Source organism: Acomys russatus, chromosome X (assembly GCF_903995435.1).
Source record: "Acomys russatus chromosome X, mAcoRus1.1, whole genome shotgun sequence".
In the NCBI taxonomy this organism is placed as follows: Eukaryota; Metazoa; Chordata; class Mammalia; order Rodentia; family Muridae; genus Acomys; species Acomys russatus.
This window is the reverse complement of record NC_067169.1, coordinates 120,656,316-120,680,179: the sequence shown is the minus strand read 5'-3', so window position 1 is coordinate 120,680,179 and position 23,864 is coordinate 120,656,316. Positions and strand designations below refer to the sequence as shown.

At 41.8% G+C, this 23,864-nt stretch overlaps 1 protein-coding gene across 3 annotated transcripts in view; it reads right to left on the bottom strand.

The window, feature by feature from the left end:
* Nucleotides 1-23,864, bottom strand: part of Mamld1 (mastermind like domain containing 1) — a 113,350-nt gene that overhangs the window by 5,763 nt on the left and 83,723 nt on the right. For all 3 annotated transcript variants that reach the window (XM_051140968.1, XM_051140970.1, XM_051140969.1), the window contains one exon: nucleotides 2,339-2,582. In XM_051140968.1, coding sequence (XP_050996925.1) covers nucleotides 2,339-2,582 — 244 coding nt within the window. The remainder of the gene's footprint in view (nucleotides 1-2,338; nucleotides 2,583-23,864) is intronic.

The following is a 23,864-nucleotide window of genomic DNA, read 5'->3' as shown; positions in this document are numbered from 1 at the left end:
GGAAGGGGAAATATGGGGGGAGGGAAGGAGGGAGAAGAGAGAGAAAGAAAAGGAGAGGTGAGGGAGAGGGATGAAGAAAAAGGAGGAAGGGGAAAAGGAAAGGAAAGGGAGGAAGAGAAAAGAGGAGCTCTTTTTTGTTGTTGTTTGTTTCTGTTTTTTCTTCTTACAAGGCACCTCCCATCTGCCCTTGCAGCTGGCAGTGCCCTTTGAGTGTCCCCTACTGAAGCCAGCCCACTAGGTTACAGAAGGCACCCAGCTATTTGTCCCAAAGCTTAATGAGCTCTGACATAGCTTGTTTATTACCCACAAGGAAAAGCATTTTCTTTTGTAAATTTGGGAAGCCAGACTTGAAAGCAACTATCCCATGCTCATGACTCTGAGGTTCCCCCAATTATGTCTGCCAAAGGACTACCTGAGAAGATAAGGCTTATAGTGTAACTCAACCAGTCCTTTCAGCAGTCAGTTGACAAATATTTATGGCTGCTGTGCTCAGGGTCAGGCTGTTCCCACCGTGAGGCTGTCTCTATGCTTGTGGAGCTTACACTAGGCAGGAGAATTGGCAAGACACTAGGCAATCATTGGAGGTAAGTTGTCTTCTAAAGGCACTATGGCAAGGCGAAAAGACACCCAGTGGACAAGCATGAACAGAGCTCTCAGGCCATATTCTAACCAGATGTGCCATAACATTTCTTTATTAGGCAAGACCCAGGAAGGCTTTGGCCTGTTGTGGTCATTCTTTGTACCTCTGCATAAATGGCTGCCAGCTTCACTTGCAGTACTGGAGCTACCCTTACAGGGTCTTCACAGAACAAATGTCATCACAAGTAATTGACAGAGCTTTGTGTGGCTCATCTGTACCTTACAGTTGTCTTTACCCTTGACCACGGCCTATAAAAGCCCCTCCTACCTGGTCTTGGCGAGTTCGGGGCTGGCTGATGTCTGCATTATTTGCTTTAAATGCTAGAGATGATCCCTAGGCAGAGGAGACCTGTCTTTGCTCTGTCTCTATAGTACCTGAGACCCCTACCTCACCCTCCCCAGAGACTGAGAGGGAATGGAGACCTAGCTTTCAAAGTGGCCATCTCACTGAGTGTTCACCCCAGCCTGAAAGACACTGGCTTCAGCACAGGAGTCGTGATGTGGGGAGTAGGGATTCGCCAGTCAAGCTAGCAGCAATCCTCTCATGTGGTTTCTGAGGCCAAGGAAGAGCTGGGCAGGGCTCCGTGAAAACATGATATTCAGAGTAGATAGAGTCTCCTGAGCTTTTGATAATTCAGTTTCCCTGGAAGCTTTGGGCTGGATAAGATTCTTCTGGTTTCAGCTGAAGAGGGGGCAGCTAAGGAGTGCTGTGACTCTGAGGGAGAAAGAAATCAATAGGCCTTGACTGGATAGCACGGCTTGTTCTTCCAGGCCAGGGCACACAGGATAAAGAGAACAAAGCTGTGTGTACTAAAGCAGAATTTCCATTAAAGGCCAGAATCTCAGGAGGTCCTTTCAGCTCAACAACTATCTTCTACAGGCTTCTGTACAGATAGGGCAGACATCCTGTGGGCATTGATATTTCATGCCTCAGAACAATAACTCTATGGTTCAAATGAAATCTTTTGCCAAGGCTCGTATCCATCACCTTGTTCTCGTGGCCATTAATGGGACTCTGAGGCACACCAAGTCACTCCTTCTAGACTCTAGAATTGAGAGAGGTTGAGCTAAACTCATAGATAGCTTTGGCAGGCTTGGTAATAAACACTGAAACATGTCTCCCAGACTGCCTGTCCTTTTGTGGGGTGACCCGGCTGCCCACTTCTGTAGCAAGAGTCCTGAGTGAGGCCCAGAATGGTATGGGATGTAGAATAGCAGAATACTGTCGGAAGATGGAGTTCCTGAATCTTCTAAATTCTACTAGGTATCAGACAGATAGACAAACAGACACGGGGTAGGAGATTTGGAGGTCTAGCCTGCCAGCCTGGACACAGGGTCAGACAGGCAGGCAGGCAGGTAAATAAGCACATGAGGGGCTGGAAGATGGGTGTCAATGGGAGAGATTGCACTAGCCAATCTCCAGCTGTTTCTAGAGGTAAGGCCAAGGTGCTTGGACTACTCTGTTTGCTTGAGTTCTTCACTTTGCCAGAGAATGCTAAGAAGAGAGTAGTTTAGAAGGTGATAGAAACCCCTCACAGTTGTACAGAGCCCTATGGGCTGCAAAGGGCCTACTTTTCAGAGCTGTCACCTCCTGAGTTCCACCCAATCCCTGTGAGGCAGGCCAGGCGGGCAGGCTGAGCAAGGGGTTGTGCCCCAGCTGACAGATGAGGAAAGCGAGGCACAGGGGGAAGTGACTTACCTGCAGCATCGCAGCTAGGCAGTAGTGGAGCAGGCACCTGCCTCCAGGCCTTCGGATCCCAGCTGCCCCAGGGGGCTGCCTCTGAGGTGTTGTACGAGGAGGTGACTCGGGCCAGCTCATGAGCAAAGGAGCTGCCGGGCAGGAAGGACTCACTCCCCAGGGCCTGGCGCGATGGGGGCTGTCGCCCGAGGCTGACCTGGGGAGGCCTGGCTTCCCCAAGCTTGCAGGCTTTGTCTACATGAGTCTACAACAACCGATTGAACAATCCATCAGCTGTTTGGCCACAAAAGGCTTCTGACTGATTTTGCTGCTGCGCTGACCAACTAATTGGGTTCTTTGAATATTGTGGTTATAGACATCAACTGGTCTCAGAGAAGCAAAACCAAACATCTTTGTGCTACTAGCTTGTTATGGATCACAGAGTCCATTGAGGATCAGTTGGAAGGTATGGTCTCTCTCCACAGAAAATGTATGATCTCTCCGCCTCCCTAGAGTACCAACAATTTTTAAATGTATTTTGGTTGGTTTGGGGGAATACTTAATGCTCATAAAAAGGATTTCATATGAGTGATGTCTTTCCTTAAGCAACCACTGTCTTTTTGGAAGCAGGAATAAAGCTAAATCAGATACCTGGCTCATTGACAATGAGTTTGGCACATTTGGATCTCTCCCGCCTGCAACCCACCCTCAACAACAGAACACACAGTTTAACAGTGCTTTCTAGGCGCTGGCATGTAGACATGCTGAGGTGAGTACAAAACTAGTCAAGTATGTTCCTCCTCTCAGCCATGTTCTGAGCTGCAGTCCTCACTTCATCAGACCCTGACAGGCCTTAAAGTTTTGGGGGCTAGTTGTGGGCTTGAGCTTCCTTGCCATCTTGGTTAACCAGACAGGAATTTCACCCCTTCTGAGAGTGTGAAATGCATGATCCAGTTCCTTCAGACAAGGCAATTAAAATAATCTTATCTTGATGCCCACATGAACAAAGGCTTCAAAAGTCAAGTAGATAGCCAATAGAGCCTAGATACCCTGGTGAGCGAGCAAGTGTTTAGCAGCAGCTGTGTCTCAAAGGATGGGGGACACCTGCATGATGGGGAGCCATTCTTTTTCTCTGTATCAAGCAATGTCTCTTGTTTTTCATCTTTAAGCTGTAAGTGGTCTATTGTGTCCACCCAGCAGTCCAGGGGAAAAGGTAATATTCACTTCCTGAATCAAAGCAAAACATTTGGATTCATCCAACTCACTACAAGAAACACTTAGTGATCTCCTATCAAGGGAAACTATTTCCAATGGATGATTCATTATAGATATATGGTCTATATGTATATTATTTGAAATAACAATAAAACTACACTAGTAAATTTAGTGAACTATGCTCTCTGGACTAACTACCTCAAGGGTTTTAAACATTTGATCTCACTCACTCTGTCCTTACAAATAGCTGTCTATGAGGTACAGTATTACATTCTTTACTTTTTACATGTGGATATGGAGGCCCAGAGAGATTAACTAAGTTGCCCAAAGTCACACAACTATTATTTATTACCAATGCAAGATGTGGACATGGTTTTGCTCCATTCCCAAATCCACATGTAGCATGTACTGAGTTGTTAAATTGTGATATGGAAAACAAGCCTTCGACTAGAAAATTGTGTTATAGTGAAAGTACAGGCAGGGTTCCAGTGGAGATTCCAGTCATTTTAAGAATGAATTATGCATATTTAAATATGGCAATAAGAAAATGACTAGCTGAAATATTTTTAAAAAATAACACATGTCAATCTATAATAAATAGGCCAGCATCCGCCTCTCAAGCCCAGGTATCTTTTGCTATTCTGACAATATTTGTCCCAGCTAGCAAGCTCAGAGCCACTCTACTTGGGCAGCTCATCAAGCTCCCATTTGTCCTTGGAGCACGTTCATCAGGGTGAGACAGAGGAGAACTGTGATTTCCTAGAATTTACAATTCTTCATGCCTACATGCTTAGCTTCTTGGTAACTCTAAACACTATCCTATAGAAGTTTGTATGAACAAGTTCTTATGGGTCCCACATTCTCTTCAAACTTACTGAACCCACTATGTGGTTGAGGATGCCATTAAATTCCTGGTTTTCCAGAGTCTACCTCCATAATGCTGAGACTACAAGTGAGACTGGAAATTTGTTTTTAAACATTGGAGTTTGAAAAGTTCTGACATATACATATTTTTCAGGTTCTGAAACTTGCCCTACTCCATGCCAGACATTGAGTTTATTCATAGAGAATAAAAGGTTTGTTCATCTTTGTTTTTGTTTTGTTTTGTTTTAGTCCCTCTGTAATTCAATGTCTTGAGAAAGTTTAATGATGAAATTACTTAAGGAATAAACTTCCATTTATCCATGGAAGTTAGGAAACTAGTAAGGGGTCATGGGAGAGACGTTCACTGGATAGAACACAGTTGACGTAAAGTAGAAACAAGGAATAATAGACTGAAAACATTTGAGTGGGATGGTGTATGGGAGGACAAGGTAGAGGAGGGAGTATGGGAAGGGACAACTAACACGAAAGACCTTTGAATAAACTATATGGAAACCTGTTACTGTAGAAGATTAGTAAAGTTTATACGTGTATAAATATATATATATATTTATATATATCTATATATGTACATGTATAAAAGGGATTTAAATGGAGTTACCCTATAATAGGGGAAAAGGACTCTTATAGATACCATAGGCTATTAAATAAAAGCCCAGTGCCAGGCATGGTTTACTTCTTTTTGAGTTATTGGTCAGTGGGGTCCTAAGGACCCCCAATCATTACTAGCAATCCCCATTACTCTTGGTTACTCATCAGAAGTAGATGGTAAGACACCATTATTGAAGACACTATATACCTGCAATATAGAACCTGGAGAAATGAAGCTAGCACTGACATTCATAAGCTAGACTCTCACTCAGCTGTGTACACTGTGAGCTTCAATAGCAAGTGGCCTGGCAAGATACACCAAGTAGTACTATAGTGGCACAGATGTTATAGTGGCACAACTGCTTGCTGATTGGATTTAAGGCTTTTCCATAAAGTGACATTAATCCAGTACTGTTATTAGTCCAAAACCCCATGGTTGGCTAGGCCATAGATTCTGGAGGAGAACTTACCATTAACTAATGTGATAGTTAGGCATAGTATTAAATGGCTCCCTAATTTATTTTTATTCCCATAAATTATTACTTTTTTAACTCTCATCAGAGAAGCTTCTTTTTGCAATAGATGGTTATTAATACAGAGATATACAACTGGGTAGCATGGAGAGAATAAGAGACCATGAGGACCTAGACTTAAATTGGAAATCTATATCACACTCCTTCCCCCAAAACCTCTAGGTGGAAGATTGTAAGAATAAAGGTAGTAAAGGACTAAAGTTTAAACAGTTTTCCATACATAACAGGGCATTCACACAAATGAACTCACAGTAGCTGTTAGTTCATGCACAAGACCTGTGTAAGCCCTACATAAACATGCACATGGAGGCAATACCAAGTGGACTTCATGGGTTTTAAAAAGAGTATGTGATACTAGAAGCGAACAGTGTTGAGAGGATAGGGGAGGAATTAAAGGTCATGAAATGGGGATAGATATGAGCAAATCACATTATATACATGTATGAAATTCTCAGATAATAAAGAGAAAAAAAACCATAAAGAACTGGACCTCCATCAACATTAGCACAGGCTTACAGTGTCTCAGTAATTCATCAGACAGAAAAGCCTGGCAGATGGTACATGGAACCAACTATAGCAAATGGCTCAATGGTGTGCACAGCCCTAATTTAGTAGCACAACCATGAGTGGCCTGGAACTACTCATTCAGGTGCAGGAAGATAGGAGCAGGTACTTGCAAGATCACCACAAGCCTGAGTTGAAACACCAATCCCAGTGAAGCAAAGGAAGTGTGTCTCACATGTAACAGTAGAGTGATCCCAGGTCTAGGAACCTCTGGGAGTTACAGTGTCCTTAACAATCTTCTTTCTTTGGAACACAGTTTTAGGCAGTTTCTGTTGCCCATTAAATAAGGGGCAGAAAACACACACCTTAGCTGCACAGAAGTCTTCCAGTCAGCCAGAGTCAAAATTGAATGGTATCTCTTTCTTTCCTAATTGCAGCTAGCTCAAAAATCTATGGCAAGCAAGTAAGAAAGCTGGGGACTGAACCAGGGCCTGAGGGTTTGTTTGTTTTTTTTTTTTTTTAAATCTAGGCTTCTAATCATTGTGCCTCAAGATGAAGTAAAGTTTCCTCCTAACTTCATGTTCCCTTAATGTCTGTCCCCTTGCTAGACAGAGCAAGTGGGGTTTCTAAGCCTTGAGCTTCCAGGGGGAGCCATGCAATTGACAGTGAAGTTCAGACAACTAAGGAAGGGAGAGGCAGGATTTCCTCTGGAGACTTCCGGATTTAAACAGCGAATCTAATGCATGCATCTAACTTCATTCCCTCCCAGAGATCATGAAACTACAGCAGGCCTCTATGTTTACTTTTGTTTTTAAGAACAAATTCTTCCTAGGAAAGAGAGGAGAGGAGAGGAGATAATAATTACACATTAATTGGTGAAGCTAAAATGCAGACCTGGACAGTACTGCTATAGCTAGAATGGAAGAAGAGAAAGAGGGGCGAGAGGGCCCCAGGGTCCCAGGGCCATTTGGGATGCATAGGCAAAGCATATTTGACAACAATGGCACCAAATAAAGCCCTCAAAGAAAACTACCCAGACAGAGCAGAACACAGTGACTCCTCAGCCTGAAGGAAGGTGAACTGCAAGTCAGCAGAGGGGAAAGGGCAGAGCTACTTGACAGATGAACTGAAATCTCCACCATGCACTATAGCAGGAGACTCAGATACTCTACTATTGGGTGCTGAGGAGGATGGGGTGGTGGCCAAGAAAAACTGTGTGAACTGAACGGCTGAATAAGCAGACCTCTGCATTCATGGGAGTGTGTCTCTCCCCAAGCCTGGCAGAGATGGGGCTCGGTCCTTTGCTGGCCTCATCTCTTCTGCAAGCCTAGCATTCTTTCCACAGTGTTGCCCTGCATCACAGCATGGAGGTGGGAATTTAGCTCTTGCTTTCCCTTAAAGGGGAGCTGGGGACAAAGGAGTACTTACTAGGAGGCACTCAAACAGTAGTGGCCTGAGACTTCTTTCAGCAGAGCATAGTGGCACATACTTGTGAGACCTAGCACTGGGGAAGGGGGCTGAGTAAGGAGGGTTGCCATGAGTCTGAGACCAGTCTGAGTTGGTGAGTGAGATCCTATCAAAATACACCATTAGGAAGTGGTGAAACTATCTAGAAAAAAATGGCAATGGTTATCTTAGCATTGAGGTAATGAAGACTCTCGTGTGCTGGGTGGACTGTGACCAGGAGGGATATACTAGGGCCAGCATTTGTTTCTCTACCTGATGCATGAATACATGTTTTTTACTTTTCACTTCCTTGTTACTCAATGCATATAGATCTTCCATCCCTTTCCACAGCCATGCCTTGTTACATAATAAAGGAGGAAATGTGTATGGAGGTTGATAGCAATATGATAATGAGAATTATATATATTTCTGTATAGAAAAAACAAAATGCTGTATTCTAATACGGTAGTAGGAGTTATGCTTGGGTTGTTATATTATTCATCTTTATATGTTTATTATCCCTGAGGTTTGTGGGCTTTTAAAAATACTTTTCTCCATTTTCCGACTTCAATTTCTAAAAAACGGGTTACTCTTGAAATCAGAAAGCAACATGCACATTACAAAGCCCACAAGGTCCTCATATCAAAAGGAATAAGGGTGCACATAAAGCCTTGTGAAGAGCATGTGTGGAAGTCTAGGCAGAAGGCTGGCCAAGCCGAGGACACCACAGTACTCTCCTAACTCCCCAGTCTAGGGAGGCTGCCAGTTGTCACTGGGAAGTTAGCATTGGTGTGATCTCTCAGAAGAGTGTGTGTATCCAGGAAGCTTCTAGGAAATATTCAATGTTTTCTTTCTTCCCTTGGTTGGTGCCTGATGGTTCATACTCTCCTTCACTTCTACTGTACACATTCTACAAGAGATTTCCTTGACAGCAAGCCAAGAATCCTGGCAGTAGTAAAGAAAGTGCTATGTCAAAGGAACAACCCAAGTTTAGGGAAAGCCATCATCATGAGAGTTTCAAAAGTCACTTTGGTATTTTCTGCTGCAAATCCTTTGTCTTTCTGGAGCTAGTCCAGGTGCAATAGCTGTGAGGTTAGGGCATGAAACTTTGAGCCATGGGCCTGAAGACTACACACTAGCAGCAAGGCCTTTGGAATGTGTCTGGTGCTGGCTCACTTAGTTCTGGTCTGCAATGCCAGCCAAGTGCTGTGTAAGATATGGGCTCTGTCTTCTTCTTCTCGTGAAATGTATTCACAGGCACCCACATGGCTGGTGTTCTGTGACTCCTCTGTCATGGCTGCCTGCAATGCCTCTTTCCTTCCTACTTCCAGTGAAAACCTAGCCTCTGCCTCTTCCTTCAGCCCTCTCCCGTCTTTTCTAAAGTGAGTAGCAGCACAAGGCCATCCATTCAGGCATTCTCTGTAGGCAGAGGACAGGTCACACTGTTGCTTCAGGCAGTCAAGCAGGATGAAACCAGATTGGGCGAGTCAGCAAGATCCCAGAGAACTCTTGTTGTTACCACTTGGCCCTCTTTAGGTCTAGAATTCTAGAATACTCTCTTCTGAGCAACACTGGCTGCTCCAGCTCTCAATTTGGTGATTGGGTGCTACAGTTTGGATCTGGAGTACTCTAAGAGACTCTACCAACCCCATCTCTTTTTGTGAAAGGCTTAGTCCTTATTTGGATACAGTTAGGATGTGGTAGATCTTTCAGAGGTGGATGTTGTGGGAGGTGTTAGAGAATTGTGGGATATCTGTCTCGATTCTCCTATATCCTGCCATGCTGTCCTGTGTTTCAGCCCAAAGCAATGGGCTTAGATAGCTATGGACTAGAATCTCTGCAGTGGTGAGCTGAGATAATGGTCTGTCTTGTTTCTTTAGCTCAGGTATTTGTTACTGTAATAGAAAGCTGACAAATGCAGTAAGGTCACTGAGATGCAAAGTGGGAAAAGTCCCTTGCACATGACTCATCTGTCCCAACAGCAGGCACTTTCCTTGCTCTGAAAGCCAGGAATGGAAACACATTCTATAGACACCTTAGTGAAAGCAGGATCCATAGTGGAAGCAAAGGCCCTGAGTGAGAGTAGCAGACAGTCTCCAGCACTGAGCTCTTCCAATGTCTGTCTGTTTCTCCCTGGGAGTTAGTAACTAGCACACTTGACACTTTTAAGTTCAGCATGTAGGCCTGGGTTAGGAAAGCCACTATACTGCCAACTCTATGCCCAGGGCTGTATTCACTCCAATTGCCTTTATAGTCTTTTTGTCTCACTCTCCTCCCCACCACCTTTCATCTCTGCCATTTAGCATCTGGCTTCCACACTGTTACTAGTTTCCTTAGGTGCCTGCTAGAGAAGCTGGAGTACACTCCTGCATGCTTATAGCAAATTTACCACTTATAGGCCCAAGAACTACCACAACCAAGTTCATCCTGTGGTGGCAGCCAATGGAATGGGCTGAAAAAGCACTGAGAAACAGCTACGACCCATCCCCCAACCTTGGCCAGCATAGTTATCTCCAAGTCAGAAGTCTCAAATGGGTCTTTAGAACCCAGAGCACTAGGCAGAGATATGTATCCCATTGGGGGCAGATCTGTGGTTTGGACTAACACCAGCTGAGATATGGAACTGATGACCCCCACATAAGATGACATAGGTCCTTGCTGCGAGCCTCAGTTGTAACCCAGTTTGCCATTAGCCTACGTGAACAATGGAGTCCACTTTCACCGTACCATCTTACCCTTAGGAAGCAAAGCAAGGCCCAAGATCCCGTTTATTAGAGGTAGACCAGGGCATTAAACAGAAAACGTTGTCCTCAAGTTTTATGCTAGGCTGATGAAACAACAGTGGGCGGATACTAAAGGCTTGTGGACAGAGCCTTTGGAATAGCTCCCACGCTAGGTGAAGACACACAGCCTCAGACGGCCAGATAGCATTGCCTATAATGAGTTGCAGTCATCTGGGGACATGTGTCTACCTCAATAATAGATGATTACAGAAGTGTGCCTTTGGTTCTACCTTGGATTTATGATGATCTTAGCAGTTGTGGGGTTGGAGTATGACACAATATGATGTTATAAATAGTCCAAACCCAGAAGCTGGTCCATCCACAAGACTTCCTGGAACTAGGCAGAATCCTAGTGTATAGTGATAGGCCAGTAACGACAGGAGAGGTATTTGAGTCTACCCTAGTCCCAGAGAGAAACTTCCTGGGACAGACTATTTTTTCTTTGTACTTTACTTTCACAACTCTATTTTCATTACATTTTCAAATAAATTTTGTGTGCACGTATGTGTACATGTGTGAGTGTGCCCATGCCACAGTACATGCACAAAGATCACAGGACAACATGTGCAAGTCAGTTGTCTCCTTCCACCATGTAGGACCTGGTAACTGAACTCAGGTTGTCATGTTTGAAGACGAGGACTTTTTACTAGCAGCACCATCTCTCTGACCCTCTCTTTTATTCCTTCTTAGGAAACGCCAATAGTATATTTGGATCAAATCAGTGTGTGATTGCTGTATAGTACTAAAAACGTTGACAATACATCAACAGCAGACTTTCAGCAAATCTGGGCCTGGATTTTATCCAGTGCTGAAGCAATAAAAGTAACTGCAGGCTCTGAGAAAGCAAGCAGCCTGCTTAGAATTTCTCTTAAGATAGGCACAACTAAAGCTGTTATAAATAACTAAACCCACCAAGGCCAGTGCCAAGGTGATGCCTTGTGCAACAGGTAAGCATAAAGGGCTTGCAAGAAAACATAATTTAGTATTGGAAACAAGGTGCCAGAAACTAATCAGTATGGGATACAGCTTAGATAGAGCATTTACAACAGCTGTTTAAAGAAAATTCAATGAGCTTAAAGAAAACATGTTGATAATCTAATAAGCAAACTTAACAAGGGATGGAAGCAATTAAAAATTGGACAGAAATTCTTGAGCTTAAAAATACACTCAGCAAAAATTTTAAAAAACCTATAACACTGAAAGAAGGCTAGACTAAAAAGAATTTCAATGTGTGTGTGTGTTGTTGTTGTTGTTGTTCTTGAAGGTATTTGAGGGCCTTGGCCTCATTTTATCTGGATTTAGTTTTCTAGCCACAAAAATGTGAAATGGTTTGTTCTACCAGTCACTCTCACTGTGATGTCCAGGTTCATTCTAGGCACAAAACAATGGGGCCAAGCCATCATGGACTGAAACCTTGGAAACTGTGAGCCAAAAGAAACCTCTCCTCTTTTATGTAGTCTCTAGTATTTTGGAAGAGAAAGCTGATGAACACATGCCCTGAATTTATAAATGTATAAATGTGTAATTAAACTTTTAATATATTGAGAGGGAGATGTAGATTCTAATACAATAATAACTGGAGACATTAACATTTTACTTTCAGCACTGGGTGGATCATCCAAATGGAGAATCAAGAAATAGATGGCAGAGTTAAACTTCAGCTGAGACCAAATGGACCTAACAGATATCTATAGAACATTTCTTGCTGACAGCTACAGAACACACATTTTCTCTGTGTAGAATATTATCTAAGATAGATTTAATAATAAAAACATTAAACATTGAATATTATAGGTCATACAATATGTGATAAAACAAGACTCAAATTTAAAAGAATTGAAATTATATTGGATAAGCTTTTTTCTAACCATAATGCAATAAAGACAGAAATTAAGAAAAAGAAAAACATTACTTACTTTTGAATACACAATGAGTCAAGGAAGAAATAAAAAAGAAAGTTTTCATTTATTATTGTTGTTATAGATATATCATTCATATATATATATATGAATGAGTGTTTTCCCTGCACATATGCCTGTGCATTGTGTATATTTAATGCCCTCATAGCTCAGAAGAGGGTATAAGATCCCCTGGGACTGCAGTTACAGATGGTTTTGAGGCACCATGTGGGAGCTAGGAATAGAATCCAGGTTTTCTGGAAGGGAAAACAGTGCCCTTAACCACTAAGCAATTCTTCTACCCTTGAAGAAGGAAATTTAAACTGTCCTAAAGCACATGTAAATGAAGATCCAACCTACGGGATACAACAAAAGCATTACTGAGAGAGAAATTTATAATAATCAATACCCACATCAAAAGAGAAAGATCTCCAACACTGCATCCCAAGGAACTAGAAAAGCTAAAGCTAACAACTTTAATTTAGAAGGAAAGAATTAAAACTCTGAGAAGAAAAATTCAACCAACCAAAAACAAAACAGAACAAGTACCCCGCCCCGCCCTGCCCCCCCCTGCACCCCACCCAAAGAAATGGAGACTAAGGAAATGCAATCTAAATGATGACTGAAACAAAGAGATGGTTCTCTGAAAAGATAAAATAGAGCCAGTGAGATGACTCAGTGGGTTACAGCTTGCTATGAAAGCCTGGTGATCTGAGTTCAATCCCTGGAACTCAAGGAATGGTGGAAGGCCAGAACGCACGCCACAAAGGTGTTATCTGACTTCCATGTGTGCTGTGGCATGTGCTTCCTCACATCATGCACACTCAATAATAACAATGACAACAACAACAATAACATTTTTAAAAAGATAAAACAAACAGATTGTTAGGTAGGTTACTAAAGGAGACAGAAATAAATAAAATCATAAACTAAATGTAAGATGTTACAACCAACACCACAGAAACACAGAATAACAAATTCCTGGTAGACTTATAGATCTTGCCAACACAGAATCATGAAAAACTAAAAAATCTGAACAGACTAATAGCAAGTGGAGAGATTAAACGAGTAATATAAATGTCCCATCAAAGAATTGCCAAAGACTATATGGTTTCATGGCTGAACTAAAACCAGTTTTCTTAACTTATTTAAAAAAACAGAGGAAGAAGAAATTCTTCTAAACACATCACACGAAGCTAGCAATGCCCTGATTCCCAAACCAGCTAAACACCCAAACAAACAAAATACTTATAAGCCAAGAACCTTTCATAAACACAGACGCAAAAATTCTCAACAAAGCATCAGCATATGAGCTCCCCAGCATATTCTGAAGTTGTTGACTATCATTATGTGAAACTTCTACCAGGGATCCAAATTAATAAACAAGGCACATCACAGCAACAGCATATGAGTGCAGATAAGACATCCGATAAAATCCAATATTAGTTCATGATAAGGAACATTGATCAAGTTGGCCAGAAAAGAAACATTCCTCAATATCACAAAGGCCATTCATAATAAACCAGCATTAACGTACATGTAAACATCCCTCTAATGTCTACACAACAAGGTAAGGATAGCCACGTTCACTATTTGTCCTTTTGGTAGTTTGGTGTTGTTGTTAGTGAGGGTCATGTCTGTAGCCCAGGATGACTTTGTATTCTCAATTCTTGAGAGCAGAGATCCAGTCATGCATAACCACACCTGGCCACTCTTACCACTTAACACATCCAAATTGAAAAAAAAAAAAGGGGGGCAATGCCAGAAACTCCCAAAGCTAAATAACTTCACCAAAGTTGCAGAAAATAAAAATAGCACAGAAAAATGTGGCATTGCTATATATGAATGGTGAATTATTTGAAATAGAAATCAGGAAACAAATGTAATTTTCAGCGGATTAAAAAGAGTATGTGGAGCTGTGCAATTTGCATATGTGTGTTTTTCTATGTTGACATTAAACTTCAATAAAAATAGTTTAACTTTAAAAAAAAAAAAGAGGTGAAAGACTTCTACCCTGAAACTTTTTTTTTTCAAGTCAGGGTTTCCCTGTGTAGCCTTGGCTATCCTGAACTCACTTTATAGACCAGGATGGCCTTGAACACACAGAGATCCACCTACCGCTGCTTCTGAAGTGCTGGGATTAAAGGCGTGTGCCCCCACATCCAGCTTATCATGAAGCATTTTAAACATTGATGAGAGAAACTGAAGAAGACAAATTAAATGGCATCTTTTGTTCCTAGATTGGAGGAGTCAATATAATAAAAATCTTCATCTACATAAAGTAGGTTCCATGCAACCTTTATCAAAATGAAGGTGGTATTCTTGATAGAGTTAGAAAAAAAAATAGTTCTAAAGTTTGTATGGAGTCACTTAAACCTACAAATACCTAGAGCTATCTTGATCAAAAAGAAGAAAGCAGGAGGAATTAACAGGCTAAAAAGTTACTTCCCTTAAAGCAGCATATTATTGGCATAACAACAAACACACAAACAAAGGGAACAGACTAAAAAATATCATCAAATAACTTATCTGTTTGTCTGTCTGTCTGTGTATGTCTCACTGATTTTCAACAAAAGTAGTAAGATTGTAGCTCAGGGGAGAAACAGTCTTTTCAATAAATGATGTTGGGGAATGTGGGTATCTACCTACAAAAATGCAGGCAAATCCCCAAGTTTCCAGAGTTACGAAAATCTAATTCAAAATGTATTAAAGTCTTAAGTGGGGCCTAGGGACGTAGCTCAACTTGGTAGATTGCTTGCTTAACACGCAGGAAGCCCTGGATTCCATCCCTGGAAATGCAGAAACTGGGCGTGGGGTCATAGATTTGTAATCTTGACACTGGGGAGGTAGAGGAGGAGGAGCAGAAATTCAAGGTCATTGTTGGCTACACAGTGAGTTAGAGGCCAGCTCAAAAAATATAAAGGGCTTCTCACGTGCAAGGCCTGAAATTATGGATCTATTAGAATAAACATAAGGGGTTGAGAAAATTTGAATGCACAAAGATTTTTTGGGAGGATAGGATCCAAAAGGCAAAGAGAGACAAATAGTTTTAAAACAACTTCAGCACAGCAAATGACCAAACAGTATACATATGAGGAAATATTACATCTGATACGGCATTCACAGCAGAAGAAAAAAAAAAAAAAAAAAAACAATGAAAATTCTGATTAAAAAAAAAAAAACCAAACAAAATAGGACATTTATCTAACTAGACCATTTTCAAAGGATGAAATATGAGCAGCAGGCCACTGTGTTTCCAAGCCATAATGAAACATCACAATGAGTGCTATCAAAGAGGCTAAAGAGAACAAGTGCTACAAGAATTCTTGCACATTGCTGGAGGAAGATTAATTCATACAGATGTTATGTAAAACAATATAGATGATTCTGAAAAAATTAAGAGTAGAGTTATCGTATCATCCATCTAACTTATCACTAGATAGATAAGCAAAGGAAATGAATTTAGAAGAGACGTATGCGCTCCTATGCTTTTATAGCATCACTCACAATAGTGTCCATAATCAGATAAATGGAAAAAGATAAAATGGTACACATTTGCATGGAGTATCTTGAGCCAGAAAAGGAATGAAAGCCTGTCATTTGTGGCAACGGGAATGAAACCAGAGATTATGTTAATTGAAATAAGACAGGCCCAGAATGACAGCTATTCTATGATCCTACTTATACATGGAATCTCAAACGGATGATCTCATAAAAATGAGAGTCAAAGGGTAGTTATGCAGGACTGGGGCGGGATCGGGAAAGGTTGGTTGGTGGGTATAATTTGTACTTAGATAAGCGCCCTATGGTGTCCTTCAAGATGATTCCATCTTTTTACATGGTATTATTTGGTATGATCCAGTTATGAAACTATGCTTTTTAATCAAAATTCTAGAGCTCTGAATATCAAATTTGCAAGGGTGATGGGCTTGTTCACTCTAGAGGTTTTCAATGTGGGAGCCTTGGAGTACAGGCAGAAGCATTCCTTGGAAACCCATTGAAAATAAAAATTCCTGGGTTCCACATTGTCCTATGGAATCAGAAATTCTAGATGTGGGACCTAGTGACTAGTAACAGGGGGTTGGGCCTTAGGGAAGCAGGAGATAAATGATCCTGTTCAGCAGAGCATGGGGGAGGGGCATGGGGGGTTAAAGTTCAATGACCACTCACTGTTGCTTTTCAAGTTCACCTTTTTAAGTCAGAGAATTTTCCCTGGTATTTTTTTTTCCTTTGGTCCATATTACTATTCCTTTTCTACTCAGATGAGCTTGGAAATCAACAGTCCTTGGAACACAAGGAAACACGAAGAGAACCAGTTGTGAGGATGGCTCATCCCTAGTGTTATTCAGTTGGAGACTAAGCCCAAAAGACATACTGGAGTTACATAGGGTTTAGCAATCGGGAAAGTGAGAGCATGACAGGAAGGAATGAGTGCATGAGGAGAGCCACCAAGGCTGACTGTAGCAGTGTGTGCTGCTGATGGCCTAGACAGTGTCCACTGAGTCCTCATCGGCTAGCTTCATGGCCTCTAAATGTTTGGGAGGAACCCGATCCCACCCAGGATTCTAAAGGTGGGGCATTCAATTTTGCTGACAGAAAGCAGTATAGTGTGCATATTAGCCTTTTTAGCCTTAATACACCCTGGAAGTCCTTGCTCTTCTGACGCAGGGACTGGAAGCAGTCCTTTGAACGTGGAGCAGGATGAAGCTGGTAGCTTCTGGAATTGCTGACAGGCACAGTGTGCCCACAAGAGGGAGCTAGCTGTAATTTTTGTTGTTATTTAAATCAGCATGAACAAGGCTGTCTGCTGCCAGCAGTTGATTATATTCTGTTCGACCACTTAGCCTGACTTTTCAGATTTCCCAGTTTATGATATCTCCCACCCAAGCACCAACCAGGTCCAACTCTGCTTAGCTTCCAATATCAGACAAGACAGGGCGCATCAGGAATAGTAGGACCGTGTACAAGAACACCATGTTTTTGATGATGAAGTTCAAGCCCTGGGCAGTGTTGCTCATTCTAGAGTCACGTTTCTTTAGGCCTAGAACAGCTGCCTTAGAGAGAAGTGTAGCACACCTGCAATGCACAGCATCCTTCAGCACACATTCGCAAGGACAGGTCAAATATCACCAGCTTGGCTCTTCGTTTGGATCTCTAGTTCAGTACTCAAGCTCTTCAATTTGCATTAGTAGAATATGCTACACATTTGAAAAGCAATAGTGCAGCAGAACATTAAGTCTCTGGATTGTATTCAATTCTGATGCAAACTTCAATGTGTACTTTATGGGGTTTTGTGAAGAAAATAATTGATCTAAGCTGGGATTTGTCTATAGAAAACAGGTGGTGTTAGCTCCTAAGAGCAAATATTGCAACCAAGCTCCTAAATTTTAAAATCCTTTGAAGAGTCCAATAAGAGAGTAGGAAATCAAGATTTGATGTCAAGGGTCACAACTGAACAAAAGCCTATAAAAGGTCTTCCTGAGTAGTCTGCTCATGACTCTAGAGCAATCACAGGAGTTTATTCTCATTCTCTATTCCTTTGTCCAATATTGCATCAAATGCTTTACCTATTGGAGAATAGAAAATAGATAGAAATAAAATACAGAGGTACAGAGACACGCTTCTCAGTCTCTCTCTGTCTCTGTCTCTCTCTGTCTCTGCCTCTGTCTGTCTGTCTGTCTGTCTCTCTCTCTCCTCTCTCTCTCTACCTCTCTCTCACTCTCACTCTCCCTGAGTGTTATGGGCTGCAATTGGCAAGGACAATGAGTAGGGCAGATGGGGGATATGGCTGCTACCCTAGTGTGAGGTGGGAACAAAGCAGATGGCTGGCAAAGTATGGGGGCGGGGCATCTCCAATTCCCTTCTCCACTGCACTAAATGCATCTGGAGTGCTGTTGTTCCAGTGGACCCACACCCATTCAGAGGGTCTTCCCTTAGTTCCCAGTCCTTAGGGCAGAGGCCAAGCAGCCAGGAGAGTGGCCAAGAACTGATGGTAGAGACTCAGTTGAAAGATCTCAGTTGTCTTAAATCTCTGAACGGTTCTGAAGTCTCAGGGAGAACATATGGAACTAGAATTTCAATCAGCTGATCAACTTCAACACATTGGAACTTATGTTGCATTGTTCATGAAGGAGGAATCTGAACTCTATAGTAAATATCACTCTACCTAGGTCTAACAAGTCACAGCCAGTTTAGGGCTTGGAACAGGGTCTTTGTGGAGACTTGTAAATTTGTGAGGCCATGCCGCCACTTCAAATATACTAACATCATTTTGTTAACAGTCAAACCCTTGGTTATAATTGTATCATTTCTAGTGGGGCGTGACTCCTGAACTGAGGAGAGGAGCACACTTCCCACAAGCAGCGTAGGAAAGAAAGAGCCAGGCAGAATAGACTTATGTGGACCTCCAAGAATTCACCAAGAAGTACTACGGTTAAAGGCATCGCCAGAGACTGCCCTGTCAGCCCACTTTACTGCTTTGATCTGTATTGTTATAAATATAGCAATTAATAGTGAAATAAAAGAATCCAGGGCCCTTACTGAGGATAGAGATAAGGAAAGGTAACTCCTTGTGATATAATTGCCCTAAAAAAAGATGTTTCCAAATTAAAAAAAAATAAAAAAGCAATTAGCAATGTAGCTGTCAAATGATCAAACTAAATGAAAACAAAAGCCCAAAGACAAATTTTTCACAAGAAATGTAGAATCTATATTCAGAAAATAGTACAAATAAATATCTTGTTTTTAATACTATGGTATGCCCTTGCTATTGTTCTAATGCTGAATTCCTCTCAAGGGCCTTTGTGATAGCAGCCTGATCGCCAGAGTGTGGTACAATGGCAGAAGTGGTAGAACTGTTAGGAGGCAGCATCTAAGAGGAGGAAGTTAGATCTTTGGGGGTCTGTCCTTGACCCTTGCCTAGAAATACTGGATCCCTGACTCTTTGTGCTTCTTTGCTTCCCAGATGCTATGAGCTGAACAAGTTTGATCAATTATGTGCTCTCCACCATGGTGTCCGGCCTTAACATAGGCCTTAAAGCAAGGGGTCCAGCAGACTATGGACTGAGAACTGTGAGTCAAATAAATCCTTCCTTCCTACAAAGTTATTGTCTTAGGCATTTTGTCAAAGTGACAGACAGCTGACTAACAAAGTGTATTGAAATACAACCAAGCCAGTATTGTTCTTTTTCTGGTGTGTGGGGTATAAAGTGCATGTAGCCCAAGATGATGTTAAATTTGTGACGCTCCTGCCTCAGCCTCAGTGCTAGGGTTATGTGTGTCCTCAGGCTCAGCATATATAAGTGTTCTTAACAATTTGCATTTTAAGCCTAGGAAGAAAGAACTATTTATCATATGCCAAATAGTCTTTAAACCATGTTATTGTGCTAGTCAGAAACAAATAGCAGTTATTCTTACCCTGTGTGAGTGGAGACCACTCACAGCTCCTAAGCCTGCAGCTGGCTGGTTTGTACCAGTAGGGTTAGTGGCATCTTTGAGTGGTATGAATAAATCTTCATTAAAAACAAACAATAAAATAAGTGGCTTGAATTCCTAAGCTAGCTGTCTTCTGGGTTTTTCTTATCATGTGTGACTGTCACTGTGGTATGTGAAATGGCAGCCAGAAGTCTTGTTTTGTCCTTACAAACTTCATTAACAACAGTGATAGCAGCAACAACAGAACACCCCGTGCAAAGTACCACTGGAAGCATGACTGTATTTGTTAGAAGTTGAAGAGAGAGATAGACATGTTCAGACATTATACAAATGCTGTAGAAGTACAAGAAATATAACTAGATCACAAAGATGCATTGCAGGCAGGCAGTGTCTTCTCACGAGGTGGCAAAGACATTTCCTCTACCCAACACGAAAACAGCCAAGTTCATCAAGTCTCCTGAAGGCTGAGAGCATCTATCAACAATTATCCAAACTAACCATCCAAATAGTCTCAAGACCTTAACATTCTGTAAAAGTTAGCAGATGCAACTCAGTCACTGTTTCATTCTTTCTACCTGACTTTTCTTACACTTATTTAAAGGGTCACATGTCTTGCTCACATTCAAAGCTAGGTAAGATATTTTCCTGTGGCTGAGAGGTAGCATTAAATGGGGCCACAGATAAGATACAAACAACTTAAAAAGTGGACATCACCAAACCCCAACAGGTAGAAACTAAAGGTCCTGTGTGTATAAAACCAGATGTGCCAACTTCCTACAAGTCATTTGAACATTTATCAGAGGCTCTTGTGCCAGTGTCAAAGCTTTAGGAGCAATTCTCGTTGTAGTTGAGATTCCTAACCTGTTCCAGAACTCTATTTCAAGGCCTTGATCTTGCTCCTAGAAAGTCAGTCCTAGATAGCTAGTCACCAGCATCCTTGACTGGTGCCTGTATTATCCAGAAAACTGTCAGCCTTTCTGGTGACTCCAGACTTGTAGATACCTAGAGAACAGATGAGGCAAATTCTCATCATGGTCAAAGGCAGCAATAATGCCCATTCCAATCGAAGTCATTTCTTTGCACCTCCAACATTGGCATTTCTTTAAAATGCCCAGAGGATGGGAGTCACATGGTTTAATTTACTGGAAAATTTATGTCTATGCCTTGGCTGTGTGCAGTATGTCAGTTCTGTATCATTAACTTACATGTGCTCACTAAGACATGGTTTGTACTAAGTGGTGAGTAGGCATCCACTCACTTCTGCTCCTAAGCAGGAAAATAGACAGCCAGCTTAATGCTTTTTTGATACTTCACATTAGTAACATTGGAAAGGGTTGCTTTTGATTAGTGGAGGACTAACAAGTGTTTTAAAACCGCAGTGTTTCCTTTTCTGTTTTGTTGCTTTCAGGCACAGCTATGTGTCACTTAATGATAGGGACACAGAAATGTGTTGCTAGGTGATTTCATCGTTGTGAGAACATCATTGAGTGCACTTAGACAAATCTACAGGATACATACAAGTAAATCACTCTGCTGTGGCATCATGATGCAATCAAGAGACTCAGTAAACAAGATAGATGAGCAATTGCCAGCATAACATGGCAACTATTCTACAGTAAATTTCTTTTTTATAAGTGAAAAGAACATACTCAAACCCAAAAGCATAGGAAATACAAAGGACTAGTAATCTAGCCAGTTTTTTCTCACTACAAACATGAAGTATTTGATACATGATTGCACGTGTTCTTCTTTTATTGGGCTGGCAGTGAAGTCACTTTGATTGCCCCAGCATCACTACAGTACTGTAACACCTTCAGACAGAATGGCTATGACGTCACCAAATGACAGAAATTTCTCAGCTCCATTGTAATCTTAGAGAAACACTCTTGGGCATCCAGTCTATGTGGACAGAAATACCGTCTTATGATACACAACTGTATGTTGCATAGCCTCATCTATCTCAACCATTTTTAAATTTCTATAGACTCTATATACACCCTTTTATACTTTAAATCATGTCTAGAGTACTTACAATATGTAATTTAATGCAAACAATTATGCTATATTGTTTAGGAAGTAATAACAAGAAAATGCAGGTGTTCATAACACACGATTTTCCCCCAAATATAATGTTTTAAAATTACGTGTATTACCTATGTTATTAGTATGCCCGGCTAGCAATCAATCAAAACACAGACACTTGTTATATTTTAAAATAGTCTTAGTTAACCTGGGGCAGGGCAGATATCAATCCTCTAAACTACTTTTTATAGTGGGGGCAGACGTGGGATCTCTGTCTCAATCCCATGCCATCGGTTTTAAATAACCTTTATCAAGCTACCTCCTATCCATAATCCTAAATACTGGTTAATGTTTTTTGTCTAGGCTGAATTCTCCATCCACACCAGTCATGTCCTTCTTCTCCAGCTAACTCATGGCGGCCTTTCTCTCCTCTCCTCAGGTCTCTCTCCTTTCTCCTTGTGGCAGTCTTTCTTTTTTTCTTTTCTTTTCTTCCTTTCTTTCTTTCTTTCTTTCTTTTTTTTAGGATTCCTCTCTCTCTAAGTCTCACATATCTTTTTTGTCCTGCCCAGGTGGGATGGCTTTTTATTTAAGCAAAAGGTGGGTCACACAGACAGTAAGAAGTGATTAGTATCAAAATACATTAGACCATCCCCCAACACAAATATGTTTGCTCCATCATTGCTTTAATGTGAGAATCTGGAGTCTGCAAGTTTTCAAGACTCACTTTAGTCTACTCTGCTACTCCCTTCAAGCTCAAAAGCAGTCAAGTCGGAGTACACAGAGCTTTCTAAAGGCAGATTGAAGTGATGGGCTCTGCCAACCTCTAAAAGCACAATAGACTTAGGCAAGGTTTCCATACACCTGTGATTTATGATCCTGGTAGATCAAAAAGGGGGAAGATTTAAGGTGGAGCATAATTATCAGTACTAAGGAAACTAAAACAACCAAAGCAAAACAAAAAACAAAAAGCATTGATTCCTGGCAACTTTAATGCTGAGTTTTGACCATTGTTGTCTCATTTCCTGTCCATCCAGAGTGGTTAAAGCACAGCTGCTCAACGCTGAGGTGGCAGCTACCAATCTCTGAGATGTATGTCACAATGTACCTAACATGTCTCTTCTTACAGTATCCACCTATGTCAGATACAAAGTAATAATGCTCACTCAGGGAACCATGTTCATGTCTGGTAGAGAAGATGTATGCTGGTCAAGGCTGGGCTCTGATCAGTGGCTCTTTTCAACCTGACACGTGTCTCCCTTCCCCACTTCCTTCAACTGGAAAACCTAGGCCCTTCCTTAGTTGTCAGTTGACTTCTAACAGGCAGCCCACTGCTTGCTCCTGAAGGCTTCTGCTCTTGCATTTCTCCAGAAACATCCCTGTGAACATGTTACCCAATGTTTTCCTACCTCACTGAGTAAGAAAAAAAGGCAGCAAAGTAAGGGAGAGGACTTGAAAGCCCAAGTGAAGCATCTGAGTTGATGGGAGGGGTCATGTCTTTCAGTAGGTTAAAGGTCACTGTGAAAATGTTAATGAGTGATTCTGAGAACAGGAAAAGGTTCACTTTCTGTCCTGCCTGTAGTCTAAAATGGGCTTAATGTAACTTTCATTACAGAAGGAATTCTCTGAACCTCAGTGGTCATTTTTGCTTTCAATGGGAGGCCATAGTTTGAATGCAGATAATTTAATCTGCAGTATTGAGGGGCAGTAATTAGAGCTCATGCACTACTAAGTATGAAGTTCAACTCAAAAGGAATCTTGGGGCAGCACAGATACTCTATTTAAAGGCTCCAGGGGTATGGAGTGGTAAAGGAGAGAGGTGGGCAAGGAGAGATGATGGTTGTGTTGCACTTAATCCCTATGGCTTCTTGGTCAGCCTGGAGGTGTGGGTAGGTGAGTCTGGCCTTTTCTTTTTCCCTTCCTGTGCACACTCTCAGACCTGTTTGCCAGGTTAAGGACCTGGTTTCCAAGAGACAGGTGTCTCCAGCAAGCTGCTGTCATCACATCCTTAGCCTCTCCTCCTGCCCACCTGAAGTCATCCCGAAGTCACATTTACCATTTAGTATTTGCATGGTTGCCGGGTGCCTCGGCTATTCATGGCTGGAAATAAGTGGACCTGGCCTGGAGTCCAACGTTTTGGCCCAGTTGGGAAGGCCAAGGACAAGATCCTTGCTCTGTGAATTTCCCTTTAGGTCCTGGCCCATGGGTGGTGGGAGGAAGACCCTGCCCTTGTGCTTACTGT